The 17,239-nt window shown below is 50.0% G+C and overlaps 1 protein-coding gene across 1 annotated transcript in view; it reads right to left on the bottom strand.

Moving 5' to 3' along the window:
- The window catches only part of LOC138492069 (uncharacterized), a 79,226-nt gene extending 62,310 nt beyond the window's left edge, over positions 1-16,916 (bottom strand). The window contains exons 1-2 of the mRNA XM_069619031.1: positions 16,755-16,916; positions 5,069-5,214 (exon numbers count right to left, since the gene is read on the bottom strand). Coding sequence (XP_069475132.1) covers positions 5,069-5,214; positions 16,755-16,800 — 192 coding nt within the window. The 5' untranslated portion in view covers positions 16,801-16,916. The remainder of the gene's footprint in view (positions 1-5,068; positions 5,215-16,754) is intronic.
- Between the last annotated feature and the right edge of the window lie 323 nt (positions 16,917-17,239).

The raw sequence follows: 17,239 nt of genomic DNA, 5'->3' as shown, positions 1-17,239 counted from the left end.
ACCTTTGTGGTACTGGGCTTTGGAACCTGTAGGGTAATGGGGCTTGGCACCTGTGGGGTAGCGGGGCTTGGCACCTGTGGGGTAGTGAGCCTTTGCACCTGTAGGGTAGTGAGGCTTGGCGCCTGTGGGGTAGTGCGGCTTGGCACCTGTGGGGTAGTGGGGCTTCGTACATGTAGGGTAGTGGGACTTGGCACCCGCATGGTAGTGGGGCTTGGCACCTGTGGGGTAGTGGGGCTTGCACCTGTGGTGTAGTGGGGCTTGGCACCCGTAGGGTAGTGGGCCTTGCCACCTGTGGGGTAGTCTGGCTTGGCACCTGTGGGTTAGTGGGGCTTGGCACCTGCGTGGTAGTGGGGCTTGGCACCCGTAGGGTAGTGGAGCTTGCACCTGGGGGGTAGTGGGGCTTGGCACCTGCGTGATACTGGGGCTTGGAACCTGCGGGGTAGTGGGGCTTGGCACCTGTGGGGTAGTGGGGCTTGATACCTGTAGGGTAATGGGTTTGGCACCTGTGGGGTAGCGGGGCTTGGCACCTGTGGGGTAGTGAGGCTTGGCACCTGTGGGGTACTGAGGCTTGGCACCTGTGGGGTAGTAGGGCTTGGTACCTGTAGGGTAGTGGGGCTTGGCACCTGCATGGTTGTGGGGCTTGGCAATTGTGGGGTAGTGGGGCTTGCACCTGTGGGGTAGTGGGGCTTGGCACCCGTAGGGTAGTGGGGCTTGCCACCTGTGGGGTAGTCTGGCTTGGCACCTGTGGGTTAGTGGGGCTTGGCACCTGCGTGGTAGTGGGGCTTGGCACCCGTAGGGTAGTGGGGCTTGCACCTGTGGGTTAGTGAGGCTTGGCACCTGTGGGGTAGTGAGGCTTGGCACCTGTGGGGTAGTGGGGCTTGCACCTGTGTGGTAATGGGGCTTGGCACCTGTAGAGTAGAGGGGCTGTGCACCTGCGTGGTAGTGGGGCATGGCATCCGTAGGGTAGTGGGGCTTGGCACCTGTAGGGAAGTGGGTCTTGGCACCTGCGTGGCAGTGGGGCTTGGCACCTGTAGGGTAGTGGGGCTTGCACCTGTGGGGTAGTGGGGCTTGGCACCTTTGGGTAGTGGGGCTTGCACCTGCATGGTAGTGGGGCTTGGGACCCGTAGGGTAGTGGGGCTTGCATCTGTGGGGTAGTGGGGCTTGGCACCTGTGGGGTAGTGGGGCTTGCACCTGTGGTGTAGTGGGGCTTGGCACCCGTAGGGTAGTGGGCCTTGCCACCTGTGGGGTAGTCTGGCTTGGCACCTGCGGGTTAGTGGGGCTTGGCACCTGCATGGTAGTGGGGCTTGGCACCTGTAGGGTAGTGGAGCTTGCACCTGGGGGGTAGTGGGGCTTGGCACCTGCGTGATACTGGGGCTTGGAACCTGCGGGGTAGTGGGGCTTGGCACCTGTGGGGTAGTGGGGCTTGGTACCTGTAGGGTAATGGGTTTGGCACCTGTGGGGTAGCGGGGCTTGGCACCTGTGGGGTAGTGAGGCTTGGCACCTGTGGGGTACTGAGGCTTGGCACCTGTGGGGTAGTAGGGCTTGGTACCTGTAGGGTAGTGGGGCTTGGCACCTGCATGGTTGTGGGGCTTGGCAACTGTGGGGTAGTGGGGCTTGCACCTGTGGGGTAGTGGGACTTGGCACCCGTAGGGTAGTGGGGCTTGCCACCTGTGGGGTAGTCTGGCTTGGCACCTGTGGGTTAGTGGGGCTTGGCACCTGCGTGGTAGTGGGGCTTGGCACCCGTAGGGTAGTGGGGCTTGCACCTGTGGGATAGTGAGGCTTGGCACCTGTGGGGTAGTGAGGCTCGGCACCTGTGGGGTAGTGGGGCTTGCACCTGTGTGGTAATGGGGCTTGGCACCTGTAGAGTAGAGGGGCTTTGCACCTGCGTGGTAGTGGGGCATGGCATCCGTAGGGTAGTGGGGCTTGGCACCTGTAGGGAAGTGGGTCTTGGCACCTGCGTGGCAGTGGGGCTTGGCACCCGTAGGGTAGTGGGGCTTGCACCTGTGGGGTAGTGGGGCTTGGCACCTGTGGGTAGTGGGGCTTGCACCTGCATGGTAGTGGGGCTTGGGACCCGTAGGGTAGTGGGGCTTGCATCTGTGGGGTAGTGGGGCTTGGCACCTGTGGGATAGTGGGGCTTGGCACTTGTGGGTTAGTGGCGCTTGGAACCTGCGTGGTAGTGGGGCTTGGTACCTGTGTGGTAGTGGGGCTTGGCACCTGTAGGGTAGTGCGGCTTGCACATGTGGGGTAGTGGGGCTTGGCACTTGTAGGGTAGTGGGGCTTTGAACCTGTGGGGTAGTGGGGCTTGGCGCCTGTTGGGTAGTCTGACTTGGCATCTGTGGGGTACCGTGGCTTGGTACCTGTAGAGTAGTGGGGCTTGGCACCTGTGGGGTAGTGAGGATTGGCACCTGTAGGGTAGTGGGGCTTGGAACATGTGGGGTAGTGGGGCTTGGCACCTGTGGGGTGGTCTGGCTTGGCACCTGTGGGGTAGTCTGGCTTGGCACCTGTGGGGTAGCATGGCTTGGTACCTGTAGGGTACTGGGGCTTGACACCTGTGGGGTAGTGGGGCTTGGCACCTGTGGGATAGTGAGTCTTGGCACCTGTGGGATAGAGGGGCTTGGCACCTGTGGGATAGTGGGACTTGGCACCTGTGGGGTAGTGGGGCTTGGCAGCTGTAGGGTAGTGGAGCTTAGCAACTGTGGGGTAGTGGGGCTTGGCACCTGTAGGGTAGTGGGGCTTGGCACCTGTGGGGTAGTGGGGCTTGGCACCTGTGGGGTAGTCTGGCTTGGCACCTGTGGGTTAGTGGGGCTTGGCACCTGCGTGGTAGTGGGGCTTGGCACCCGTAGGGTAGTGGGGCTTGCACCTGTGGGGTAGTGGGGTTTGGCAGCTGTAGGGTATTGGAGCATAGCAACTGTGCGGTAGTGGGGCTTTACCCCTGTAGGGTAGTGGGGCTTGGCACCTGTAGGGCAGTGGGGCTTGGCACCTGTAGGGTGGTGGGGCTTGGCACCTATAGGGTAGAGGGGCTTGGCACCTGTAGGGTCGTGGGGCTTGGCACCTGTAGGGTAGTGAGGCTTGGCACCTGTAGGGTAGAGGGGCTTGGTGCCTGTAGGGTAGTGGGGCTGGTTAATTGTCTCTCTGGAGGATACAGTGGTGTGCTTCCCCTCAAAGGGCTCTCATTTTTTATTCCAGGGTGACCTCAAAAGTTTCTGGACGAACTTCTCGAAAAGTTCAAAAAGTTCACGCGGTTCGAACCCAGCCAAAAATCGGGGGTGGGGGGGGTTGGATTTTTGCCAGAACTAGTTCGGCCACCCCTAGTCTAGAGATTATGGTAGGCATTCCGTCTTGTTGCCAGCAGGCTTGGCCTGCAGCGCCCAGGGCGTGGGCAGGCTCTTAGATAAATGACACCATGACAGGATGTTCATCAGATCCTCCACCAGGTGGCTGATATCAGGGCAAGGTGACAGGCTGAAGACTCAAGGCACTTGCATTCAACTGTGAAAAGAATGGCAAACCCACTAAGCGTGGAAGGGTGTGAATTCGGAACCAGGGCGAGGGGAAGCCAGACCAAGGATCCTCAGCTGCGCTCCCATTGTAAGCTATGGGCGAGTTTCCAACAATGACCTTCTTAACTGCACCCGTACACCCAAGGGTTACCAGTTCCTTCCCCTCCTTCATTTCCTCTTCTAAGGAAATGTGAGCCCCCTAAGACCTGTTAAAGGGCCCCCCTTCCAGCATCTGACCTTCTGAGCTCCAGTGCCGTTGGTCTCTCTTTCTTTACTACCCGTTGCCAATAAAGGCCATCGGGGTCCCATTCGTACCTTCGGGCCCCTGATGTAGACTGATCCAGGTTAATGGTATATGCAGGCACTGAAGGCCATACTGTATAGAATGCAGTCATTCTCGGAGCTCACACTGGTCTCTGCCCTTCCTCACGCCCGTCCAAAGTGCCCCACACTCTGGTGCCCACCCTGCTCTCTCTCCCCCGGTCCGTTTTCTGGGTCTCATCCATGGGGCCAGCCTGCACTTCACAGCTCCACTCGGCCATTCATTCTTCATAGGTCCTTCACCTGAGTACCATTGCTTTGGGTAACACTTACAGCTGCTACTGCAGTGCTTAGGAGTAGGGCGGATCTGGATGTTAGCACTATATAAAATGACTTTCGGGTGTTTAGAGCCAGTATGAGAGATGCCTGACCTGCAAAGCCCCCTAGTCTGTGGCAAAGAGGCGTCAAGCCCCCAGCCGCCTGCTCTGGCGCGCTGACACCTCAGAACGTTTAGGCTCGCACGCAAGGTTGGACCTGCCCACCAGCAGCTGTAGGTCTTAAGGCGCTCTCCCAGACATTCATTGCCTTCTACTAGGTCGGGCAGTCCATCTCTGGGTCCAAATCCCACAAGCAGGGCTATTCAGCCCAATACTCAACAGGATTTGGTGCAATTGAGGGGATCCCAATTTCTTGTGCCAAACAGGTGTTGTGCCCTCATCACAAAGGGTTTCTAAATGTGCACACCATACATTGACACATTCATATGCCATGATTCCCCCCCCCCCAAATCCTCCCCCCATGCAATTTTACAAAGCAGTGGGAAAGGGGGGAATTCCTGCTCCTTTTAAAGCATTTCCAAAAATCACAAATGTGATGCGCGTTTAAATGAATTGAAAACAAAAGCATTCTACAGGTGCGGGGGACGCACAATGCACAGGAGGATGTTTCCTAACCCTTTCATGCATTTTCTTTTAAGTGAAAGAGGAGAAATATGGACTGCTGCTATCCAGCGACTGGGGATGAAATGCTTCCTTAACATTTCACAATGACAGGGACCTTAAAGGCCCCTCACTCTGCTCAGAGCACCCCAATCCTACGGTGTAATGATGCTGCCAAAACTAATATATTCAAGAGGGCTGGTCAGTGCGTCATTTCCGTTGGCAATGTGCTGGTAATTTTGAGAATAAGGTGACATGCACATTTCCAAAAACTAGGCATCTAAAAAATGCTAATGCTCCCCTCTGCCCTATTTTCAGAGGCCTGTTCTTTTGTGAGTTGCGTCTGCGGTATTTTGCATGAGCACTTACCTCTGCCGGTGAGTTCTGCCAGAGATCCAGGCAGTAGTCTTCCTTCATGCACTCCAAGGCATTCTCTTCACTCTCACACCAGTACTCCGGCCCCTGCAGGCACAGCCCCGAGGCATCCAGAGGTGACAGGTCCGCATTAGCCTGCGCTGTGCCAACATAGAGACAAGAAGGCTGCGTCAGAAGGCGCATTATGCATGCAACCGCATCAGAAATAGCCTTTGCATAGGGTCTTAAAAAGCTGACTGCCTGCTCGGTATATGACATGACAACACAGCCACCGAATTAACGCCAAATGCCCTGATTCACAAAGCGTTTTCCAATGGGGTGTTGCCATTATAAAACGCTTCCGTGAATTAGGCCCACAATTGGATGCTGTTCCCACGGGATTCTGAATGGTGGTATGGCAGCGTTAGTCCCCATAGGACATGGGTTGTAATTCTGCCACAGTAAATCTGACAATTTTTACCATTAAAGTGCAGGATGTGCCTACGGGGCACCATGCTGGAAGTAAGTCCCACACTTCATAGCCAAACTTGCAGTGTGGCCGTACAGTAAAAACAGGGGCAATTCTGTTACCGCCCAAATAACTGGTGGTAACGGAATTACCACCACTTTTTGACCACACCACCAAACTTGTAATCAGGCTCAAAAAGTGCTTTGAGACACTTGGCTATCAGTGCATCGGAGGAGCTGTGTATGTGTGTTTGGGAGGTGCAGTATTGTATAGGATTCATACGCAAATCACAACGTGTACTACGCCACTATCCGTGAGGGTGCATGTGGTGTTATTTTCAGCAGAAGGCATGGGATGTACAAATTAAGTTACAATTTATGTTAGCCGCTGTTCATTATGCATCCCAATTTTCACGCGTGCGCACACGGTAATACTCAGAGAGCCCCATTCACACAGCGAGCAGTTAAGTCATGCTGCACGTTGTGCCCACTTCCCAGGCTTAATTCCCTGGCAGAGAAGATGCTGGCAGGGAAGTGGAATGCGAATAGGCTATCACACATGATGCGCTGCCTCCTATCCCCCTGGCAAGCCTCACCATCCCCATCCAAATGCTTGCTACCTTTGCCTTCCTGCTGCTTAGAGAACCGCCTCCAGACCCTGCAGAATTATGCTGCAAACGGTTATGTGTGATTTTACCGACCACAATTACAGAGTGGTACATTTCATCGCGGGCAAAACACCGACAAGTACAGATTTTTGTAAAAAAATCTGCCCCCCAATCCACCTGATTTTCTACCCTTATAACGCCACCTCAACCCTATCCCGAACCATTTTAACCCCTTAGCCCACTCCCCTTTATATATTTATTTACTCTTTTCTGTGTTTTTCGGTGTTATTGCCCACTCGTTATATTCCACTCTGTAATGTTTGCAATAAAATGACTGGATACCCTGAAAAACTTTAGTTTGGTCTTCACAATGTGTCTCATTCTTCTCGTTCCCTCATCACATTGAACTGGATGGCAACTAAGCAGCAAACTCGTTTATAATCAGTGTTCACTGTTTCCTGTTCTCTCGATGGCTCTGCCCTTTTATTTTTCTCAAGGAAAATGATTCCTTATCGCCCAAATAGAAAGCTCCTCTCCTCTGATGTAAAGCTTCTTCTGGTACCTAGATGTCAGACCTCCCATTACGGTGGCCATGCTCTCTGTGTTACGGCCTCTTTTTTCTGGCACCCAATCAGGCTGGGTCTTCTCAGTTCCTCTATCCCTCTGTTTTGGCATACCCTTAAATCATGGCTCTTTTCTCGAGCAATCATCATCTCACTACTTTTTTCTTCCTCCTGAATGCTCTTGATCCCTATTGATAATGCTCTCCTGTTGATTATTTTTTCATTTGGGCTTAGCTCCAGGAGACCGCATTGAGGTTACCAAGCACTTTATAAATTGCTTAAAATAGATACAAAATAAAAAAATGTTGCAAACGTGGTGTCAAACATTGGGGGGAAAAGAAACACATTCAGGAATTATTGATGCACTCATACATAAAGGTCAATGCTCATGGAAGATAGCCGAATGCACAGCTATTGTACACTACTTTAAGACACAGCGCACAACGCTTTTACCATAAGAATGCAGCTATCCCCCCACAACAAGCATTCGCTGTAGGTGGGCACATAACGAGACTCCCGCACTCGCATACCCTCCAGACTACCTCAAAGGACCCATCCACATGCCAGCTTGACATGGGTCGCTAGCAAGGACTTGGTCACCCCTACCTAACTGATGAATTTCCCATACCGTGGACTTCGGTTCCCCCGAAGGCGTTCACCTACAGCGCTTTGAGGCCATGCCGATTGGAAAAGGCACTATACAAAAGACAACTTACATTACATTACATTACATTAGCACTTGAACCAAACCTGGATTGCAACACATTTGTGCATGGCCCAATTGAGGCCAGTGGAAAAGGATCAAGGGATTGGCACCTTCCTGAATCACCAGGCTCTGCGAGGGCACGGCTAAAGATGTAGTTTGGCCCCTCAGGGGCACTGCCTATCTTTAGCCGCTCTCTAAGCAGAGAGGGTTGGTCCGATTTCCATCTACCTACCGAACGGCATATAGTTGTGTTCACACATTGTGCCCGCGTGGCACATTCTGCACACACGCTGCCCAAGCGTCGCCCATAGCAGAAGAAAGACAAGGAGGGAATTGCTGATGAGACCCAGCAGTGCAGGTAGGCAGGGCAGAAAATGTGAAACTCGCAGGGACATAGCGCCAGCAGGAGTGCAGCGGGGGCTCCACCAACAAATTAATCCACATTTCTCTCCCTACCCATCACCACCTGCCTGTAACTCTTTGTATCGCCTCTCTCCATGACCTTCGGAGTGTACCCTTGACAGTCTATCCTTTTCATTGTATCCATATTATTGTGCCCCATCACTGTATCCTCTTGTGCAGCACTCAAGCTGCTTTCTTTGCAACTAGGTTTGCGTTATATAGGTTAGATACCAAACACATACCTATGTACCTATTTGCACGGGAATCATGAGCATTTTGCATGAACACAAAACAACCTGTACGTTTGCACAATGCAAATGCATTTACAAAATAGTTTTGTGGCTCATGCTAATTATTTATGTACTAGTGTGCAGGCCCATGTACACGGGCCAAAGTGCAGGTTTTCATTAACACAGTAGGGCCACTGTAAATAAGGCAACAACTCCCTCTAGTGATTACAACAGGCGAAGCTATGTAAATTGGCATTGGGCCTCATTATAATGTGGGCGGATATGGAATGAACGGTGCCGGTAAGGCACCGGCACTGTTCATACCGTGCCGCTGCATTACGAGTTCTGCTCGCGGGTGCCTGACAGCCCGCCAGGTCTGACCTGGCGGGCTGTGCGGTAGCCGCGAGCATAACTCGTAATTGCACCGGCACCGGTATCAACAGTGCTGGTGCAACCATGCTCCCCACCCCCATTCTGCCCTATAGGGCAGAATGGAGATCAGGAGCCAGGCAATACCGCCACCCGTGAATGGGCCATTCAACTCGTAATGGGCCGGTTATTGCCCAATCGCGGGTAGAGGTGCCGGTAGTGGGTTTGGCAGAGCTGCGGGGTCTGCACTGACAGCCGCCCCTTTTCAGACACGAGTTTGGGCCTGGCTTGCAGAACTGCCCTGGCTGAGGACCAGGTCCTGGAGGCACAGGTGGATGTGGAGAACCTTTGAGGTGACTCAAGGTGTGATTAGTCAGAATGATTGTTTGGAGGAATGACGTATGTCTGCATAACAGTACTTGTGACTTGCAGCTGTGGAGGGTGGAAACAGAAGCATGGGAGATGGCTGGGGCCCCTGAGGGGTCCCAGAGGAGGGATCCATTCTGGGGGACTCATCTGTAGGGCAGCTAAAGAGGGTGCGGATGAGGCGAACCAAGTTACACCTACTCCTAGGAGGTAGTGCAAGAGCAACCAGGTGGAATGGGTGCGACCCCCGGCACCATTAGCCCCTGCCTCTAGTAGGAATGGTGAGTGGGCCCATGAGAGCACTTGCGAGTGTGAAGGGGCTCCACGGGGAAGCATTTCGGCACTTCTTGGGAGCTTGGGTCACCAGAGTAGTTTCACACAGGATTGAGGTCCACTGCAAACTTAAAGCATTGCATTATCTCTCTCTGAGTGCAGCTTCTATCTGAGGCTATGCAGCAATGTTGCAGCAGGTAAGCACAACCTATAACTCTGACGTGCGGTGCAATTCAGAGTTGTATTCATTTGCAGTGTATGCATTATGTGTGTGTTTGTGTGTGTGTGTGTGTGTGTGTGTGTGTGTGTCTATACGTGCTTACTTTCTATCTCGAAGACCAGTATAGAGCTGATGGATATACATGGTCATCTGCTTTATACTAGTCTTCAAGATGAAAAGTGAGCAAAAACACACACACACACAATAGAGGTGCAAGCCATTATTTCACGGCCTCTTATTATGACCCTTCTGATCTGCACTAAACTATCCAAAACATGGTTTGGGCATCTGGGAATGTTCATGCAAAGTCGTGTAAAGATTTAACAAGAGGGGACTTTTTGTAGGTTGGCACCTTATGAATAGCTTCTTATTGAGTTCTATTTTGGAGTGTGTGCGGATATGCATAATGGGTAAACGATGCATGCGATTTCACTCAAAGTAGCTGCCTCTGTGTGATTTGCAATTGGTTGCCACGATAAGAGCACAAAAAGGGTCAAATAGTGAAATTGAAACCTACTCAGAAGTATTCACAATGGTTAAGTTTAAGCATTTCCACCCATTACTTTTTGACTTTTTGGGTTTCTCCATGAGTTTCCCCAACTGGGAGGGGAATACTGAAACGTGGGCCATTTGTTCCATGTCCTGCTGGAATTAAACTGCGGTGGCATTGCATTTTTTACTGGCATCAAGGGTAAAGTCAGCATGATGAGTGTTCTTACATGGCAAGACTCTCCTACATTGGTGCAGCCATTCTTCACATTTTTTGTATTGTGGCATAGCATTATTATTGGCAAAGCCAGAAGGTGAATATCCTTACATGGTGAATCTGAAATATATTAGTAGAGCCAGCATGGACATGTTTTCTTATAACATCAATACTGGCATCATGAGTAAAGAAAACAAGAGTATGTTCTTATATCAGAACACTGGCATACATTGGTACAGCCAGCATGGAAATGCATGGTCACAGCCAGCATTAAAGTGTTTTTTATACTGATATATTGTGGGGAAAGGCATCACGAAAATGCATTAGAACATGCTCCTGTGCACTGTTTCTGAATTGAATTGACTGGATTTTTATTCATGAGTTACCCTACAAAACTGATTGCAAACCTTTGGCTTTTTTCCTCATTATGATTCATTGCTCTCACATATTTGTGGGAAACATTTACGCCCCTCCAGTGACAAATTTCACCAGCCACCACTGTACCTGTGGATGTTTGCATTCCAGTATTCCATGCAGAGAGCGCATGGCCAAGTAGTCCGATCTGGAGTACTCTCCTTTGAGCAGTGTCAAGCCTGGGATGCATAGGGTTGGTCCCGTTCCCTAGTGGTGGCCATGAACTTGAAAAAAATACAATATAATAGTCCCTAAAGTTATTCCCAATGGTTAGGTAGCAGTGGCTCAAGCATTTCTACCAACCAATGTCTGCTGTTTCTAGAATCTAGCCCTACCCACTCAGAAGGCAGCATGGCAGTACAGCCACACTTACTGCTCACACATTTTCATGTGTATCCAGGTACTGCAGCGGAATCCTTCCTGGACAACCACCTCCAGCCTCACCCGAGCACAACTCCTAACAAGCAAACAGGCATATGTGTACACAAAAACAGCACGGGTGAAAACAAGGGCCAAATATATATCCAAAGCTTGGCGATGTGGGGACACCGTTGGTTTGAGCAGCACTCACGTGATGGATCCTCAAAATAAAAGCCAAAAGTCTGCAAGTTTAAAAAGTGATTTCAACTTTATTGAAAAAATAATGATTCCATTTTAAAAAATCATCCTCCCAATGAGGTATGTGCCAGCAGATGTGGGGCAGTTAACGCGTTTTGCCACTAGCCCGTGGCTTGATCACATATTTTATATATATAATGCTTATATAACATTGAAAACAAATTGATAAAATGGACGTATTAAGATATACATGAGAGGGCAGAGGTAAATCCAAGAATTCGCATATATAACCGATAACCTCCAGATATGATGTAAAATACACGGATCAAGCTAACGACTCCTGGATCGAACTGTTGATGCCCAGATATAAACAATGAGGCTCAGATATACTTTACAAATCCTGCATATAAATGACGACAAGGACAATCCCAAGATATAATTCCTGAGACCCGACATAAATATGCTTTTTGACCCCCAGATATAACTGATGAAGTCCAGATATAACTGGCAAAGCCCAAATACAAATAACGATACGAGATATATCCATATGAAACTGACACTGCCCAGATAACATTGAAGAGGCCCAGATATAACTGTCAAGGCCTATATATAAATGACGACACTCATAAACTACTGATAATGTCCAAACAAAACTGACCTGGTCCCTGCCCAGAATATCTAACAACACTTGGGTCTCGCCGATGTTCGTCTAGTCTGAAAAATCTCAAGGGATTCCCCCATCTCCCCTGCTAGGCGCAGGGATTCCCCCATCTCCCCTGCTAGGCGCAACCTCCACTGGCTCCCCGTACATTCCCGTATCACATTCAAAGATCCTATGCCCTGTGTTCAAATGTTTGCACGGACTGGCTCCTCCCTACTTTGCTCAACGCATTCAACTCTATCAATCTTCACGTTCTCTTCGATCTTCTAGTCCCTTCCTATTCACAGTTCCCCACAGAAGTCGCTATCTCACTAGAGGTGACTGGTGTTTCTCTGTGCTTGGACCCAAGCACTGGAGCAGCCTTCCTCGCTCTTTGTGCTCCCGGTTCTCCCTTGAGTCTTTTTGGAAATATCTAAAAGCTCTTCTTTAGGCCCGATCTTGATTATCAGAAGTTCCTCAGCACTCGATAGCAGTCGCTACTCATATGAGAATCCAGCTGTTGCTCCATCTGCACCCAGATGCAGTTAATTCTGCCCGGTACATGCCTCCTTGTTCTGCGCATCACACATTCATAAGCATAAACACTTGAATATAACAGACAAGGCCTGGATGGCAATGGCAATTGTAGCTATGAATGATGTCTCCTGCATATACCTGGAAATGCACGTATCAAGGCACAGAAATAACAGTTTCGGGAGGATAGCTCAAGTGCTTGCCTTGGAAGCAAGACGACACACAGGTTCGATCCCCGGATCCGCGCTTAGAAACCTCTGGGTATTAAGCGCGTTATAAATAGCCTATCATATCATATCATATATATATCTGACGATGCCCAGCTATGATGCAGAACTGCCAGATATATCTGTTAATACCCTTATATAAGTGATGGCTCCCAGCAAGAAGTTACAAGGCCCAGCTATAACTGGTCGCTCCCAGATATAAGTGCAGCATCCACATGTCACTGGCAAGGCCCATATCGAATGAACTACACCCAGACAAGGGTCCTGAGCTCGCTATACCTGAGCTCTTTAACTTCACTTCACTGATGCCCCCCAGTGAGGATGAAACATGCCGGTTGTTGCTTTTAGTACTTATGTAATGGATGTTTTCTAGCAGCTCGGGATGGAAATCCCCTTTTGCGCAGCAATCAAATACTGATTTGCATAAGATTTCCCACCTTCTGTGAGGGGATTGTTTTCTAAAAATGGTGGAAGGAGAGACTTGCTAGAGTGGTTATGCTTCATTCATAGCTTTTGTTTGTTTTCATTGGAGGAATCGATGGAGGTCTTGAATCCGTTGGGGGTTCACCCTAAGTGAGTAGGGTAATCCAGACCCGGACCCTGTTTTATTGAGGCCGCTGCCCCTCCCTGATGATGTTCAATGAGGCCGAAATAAGTGTCTTGGGTTGCTGTTGGTACTCTTGTAGAGAGGACATTTGCCTGGCATTTTGAGTTGGATCAGACTGATATGCAAATTAATATTCTCCTCTGGTATGACACTGGGAGCTAAACTGTGATTGAGGGACTCCTGGGTGGGTTACAGTCCCAAACATAAGTTATTTTATTGCTTTTTCACTCCAAGTTGGAGACTTCACACGTCGTTGGATACTACATTCATAGATCTTTAGTGTTGCTAAATCACCCTGTCTAGTATGTGGCATGGTTATTCCAGCACATGTGTTTGCTGTGCCTAGCATCCCAACCTATAGGCCAATGATAACATCCAGTGAAGCTGAGCAGTGGTTGTGGTCCAGTGCAGGAGGGACATGATCTGGCTTTTCGGGTTGGACTGACCCTCTAAGGATAGGACCAATACCGATTTCTGTACATTTTTCCACTTCGGTAATACCACAGTGGGCTAAGAGAAGGTAAAGTGGAAAGAAGCCTGGAACATCTGTCAGTGGTTATGATGGATGCATAATGTCCACCTATTCATATTTACTAATGCCATGTCACCCTATCTGGCACGGGTGTGCTCAGACGAGGTTGAAACTTGCCTGGGGTTGTTTGCGGTGCCATGCAGAAGAGATGGGACCTAGCAGGTCGGGATGGACTACCCATTTTAACTGATACGCATATATTTTTCTCCTTCTGTAAAGGAACAGCTGGCAAAAAATGATGGATTTGAAGACGACGAGGCCCAATTATGCCTGGCAAGGCGCAGATATAACTCAGAATACCTTGAAATAGCGTATAACACCATGATATCACGGATGCAGTCCAAATATAACTAACGCATCCTGCATATAAGTGACAAGGCCCTTGCATAGCTGATAATACCTGGATACAGCTGTCAGTTCCTCGGCAATGTACTGATATAACTAACGAGTCCCAATGATACCTGACTCTTAAAACACCGAGAAATAGCTGAACCCTCCCGAAAATAAGTCACAGGCGCCGCATATAATTGACGAGGGCCCATGAATAACTGGCTATACCCGGATATAGCAGACAACGTCTGGATATAGCCCATGATGCCCAGTTATACCTGACAAGTCCCAGATATAACTGACAATACTGTGCTCTAGCTGAAAACCTATGGAGACAACTGTCTATGCCTAGGTCTGACTGACAGTGGCTGGATTTAGCCGACATAACCCGATATGCCATTCTGCAAGAGCACAAGGGAACACATTGCTCTGTGGAACATTTCACTGTGAAAGAATGCTGCGATGGTGGGTGTTCACACTGACCATATTACCAACGTTTCAAAGAATCCATGCAGAATTTTCCCTAGTAATGACTTTCCTGATAAAAATGGCCAGTGACACCAAGGGCCTCATTTCAAGTTTGGTGGTATTTCTAATCTCGAATAACATTAACCTATGTGGTAAGCGTGTGGTAACCTGTAAGGTCTGTATGACTGTCCAACTCTGAGCCACGAGGGCAGGAATCCTTATGGGTTTTCAGGATATCCCTCATTAATATTCATGAGGAAAATGTGCGTACATTTAGAACCATTGTATGCAGATTCATCTCATGAATATTAATGAGATGTATCCTGAAACTCCGGCATGGATCAGGCACTCAAGGCCTGGCGTTGGAAAAGAGTCACGTGGTCCGTCAGTTATTCCCCATTTTGGAGTCTCATTGAACTGCATGTTTAGTGCACATTACTGCGGTGTTACAAGGGCCTGGTTCGCAGAGTGTTTTTCAATGGGATTTCACCATTGGAAAATGCTTCTGTGAATCAGGCCCTACATGTGGTAGTGCTGTGAGAGTGGTGGTAATCATGTTACTGACAATCTTTTTACCACGCCTCCAAACTCTAGGTGAAGCCCCAAGGTTTTTTAAAACATTGATGTGAAAGTCACGTGAGCAAAATGTTGTCATATTACTCTGATTAAATTGACTTTTAGTTTTTCAGTTATTTAAATGAATTTACCCCTTACACTTTTGTACACGTTACCCTCAAAGGAGAGGGGGTTGCCTTATGAGGTGGACGTCTTTTTAATAACACAAATTCTGTAATGAGGGCATGTGAATATATCGGACGGGCGTGTCAAAGGGCACCTTGATTGGAGATCAAGGTTACAGGCTGATTTTCAAAATAAAGCATCGTTCACTCCCACTTTAGATGTCTAATTTATACACGAGTAAAATGCACCCCATTCAGAGAGGGAACGAATGCAAAAGACGGAAATCTCTCTGAGCTTGCCTTACAGAGATTATCAAACATTTGCACAAGTTTTAAAAAGTGAGCAAATGCTTTGATATTATAAAATCGAGCAAATCGGTGTTGTCACAACCCGTATTATCTACAAATATTTGCACTGGAGAACAAATAAATCATTGTGTTGCATTGCATTGTACAGATACTTGATAGAGCGCGTACAAGACCAGTGAAGGCATCAAGGCGCTAGGGAGAAGAAAGAGGAAGGAAGCTCGGAGTACTCAAAACAAAAAAGTTTTTAGACGCTTACGAAACGGATACTATGTACTATGTTTGCTGCTTGACATACAAAGACATCTGGTAATTTCTTTTCATGTTACTCATCAAACATAGTAAATAAAACAGTCTCTTTCCTTTTTGCCCATGTGAATTTCTTGTTAGATATTGCAAACTGGAGCTAAATCTGCTCCATTCCCAATTAGCAAAGCAGTAAAATTGGTGCTAAATTCATCATCTCTACTTTTTTCGACCACTGCAAAACTTTGATAATCTGGCCCCAGCTGCTATGGGGCCCAGCCGCTAAGCTCACCCTCTGGCCCTGCTGCTATGGTGCCCAGCCGCTAAGCTCACGCTCTGCCCCGGCTGCTATGGGGCCCAGCCGCTAAGCTCACCCTCCGCCCTGCTGCTGTGGGGCCTAGCCGCTAAGCTCGCCCTCCGCCCCTGCTGCTGTGGGGCCCAGCCGCTAAGCTCACCCTCTGGCCCTGCTGCTGTGGGGCACAGCCGCTAAGCTCACCCTCCGCCCCTGCTGCTGTGGGGCACAGCTGCTAAGCTCACCCCTCCGCCCCTGCTGCTGTGGGGCCCAGCCGCTAAACTCATCCTCAGCCCCTGCTGCTGTGGGGCCCAGACGCTAAGCTCGCCCTCTGCCCCTGCTGCTGTGGGGCCCAGCCGCTAAACTCGCCCTCCGCCCCTGCTGCAGTGGGGCCCAGCCGCTAAGCTCGCCATCTGCCCCTGCTGCTATGGTGCCCAGCCGCTAAGCTTGCCCTCTGCCCCTATGGCGCCCAGCCGCTAAGATCGCCCTCCGCCCCTGCTGCTATGGGGCCCAGCCGCTAAGCTTGCCCTCTGCCCATGTTGCCATGGGGCCCAGACGCTAAACTCACCCTCTGCCCCTGCTCCTATGGGGCACAGCCGCTAATATGGGGCCCAGCCGCTAAGCTTGCTGTCGAGCCCCAAAAGGAGGTGCTACTGTACATGACCCCCAGCGCAACTATCAACTCACATCCTCACAGACCTAGCTAGCGTGCCACTTTCTACAGGCGTAATTAATGGTATATGAAATTACTCCTCATACCCTCTAGGGCACACCATCTTCCCCAACCATTCCGGGCACTGGCAGAGCCCTTGATGCAGTGCTCCCTGCCCCTCTGTGCTACTGGCTCCCCTTTCTTAAGACATTTTCCACCCTTTTTGGAGAGCTGCTAATTAAGACCTCTCCCTCTTTCCCACTCCCTGCGGGTTCTTAAGAGGCGATATTTCCCCCCCTTTTACCTGTGGCCACGTGGACGATCAGCGCTAAGATGAGAAGAACCGCCATTGGCCCAGACGCTCCTCACGCTCCTCATCCACAGGTTCCTTCCTTGTTCTTTTCAGGCTGTGAGGTGTAATCAGGCAGTGGCGAATTTACACAAAGAGGCTGTCAGCCTCATTGCCAGACAAGCACCTGCTGCAAAGCTCTTTATAGCTCATTTCACAAAGTGGGCGGGCCTCCCTCCTACCAATCAGATTCTCTGCTGACAGACTCATGCCCTTGGTACTAGAGGCCACGCCCCACTGCCTCTTCCACTAGCCCTTCCACATCCTGGTGGAGCAATAATCACTTGAAAATGACATTATCATTAGGGTGTAAGATATCATCAGTAAGATAGTTCAATGGTTTAATGCAACTATTGCATTTATCTGAGCAACACGTTCATGAGTCCGAGCCTGCCCCACGCTGAACCCAGATACAATCAGTTAATACATGCAATGTCACA

This window comes from Ambystoma mexicanum, chromosome 10 (assembly GCF_040938575.1).
Source record: "Ambystoma mexicanum isolate Mex_15411 chromosome 10, UKY_AmexF1_1, whole genome shotgun sequence".
Taxonomy (NCBI): domain Eukaryota; kingdom Metazoa; phylum Chordata; class Amphibia; order Caudata; family Ambystomatidae; genus Ambystoma; species Ambystoma mexicanum.
This window is presented reverse-complemented; position numbering and strand designations above follow the sequence as displayed.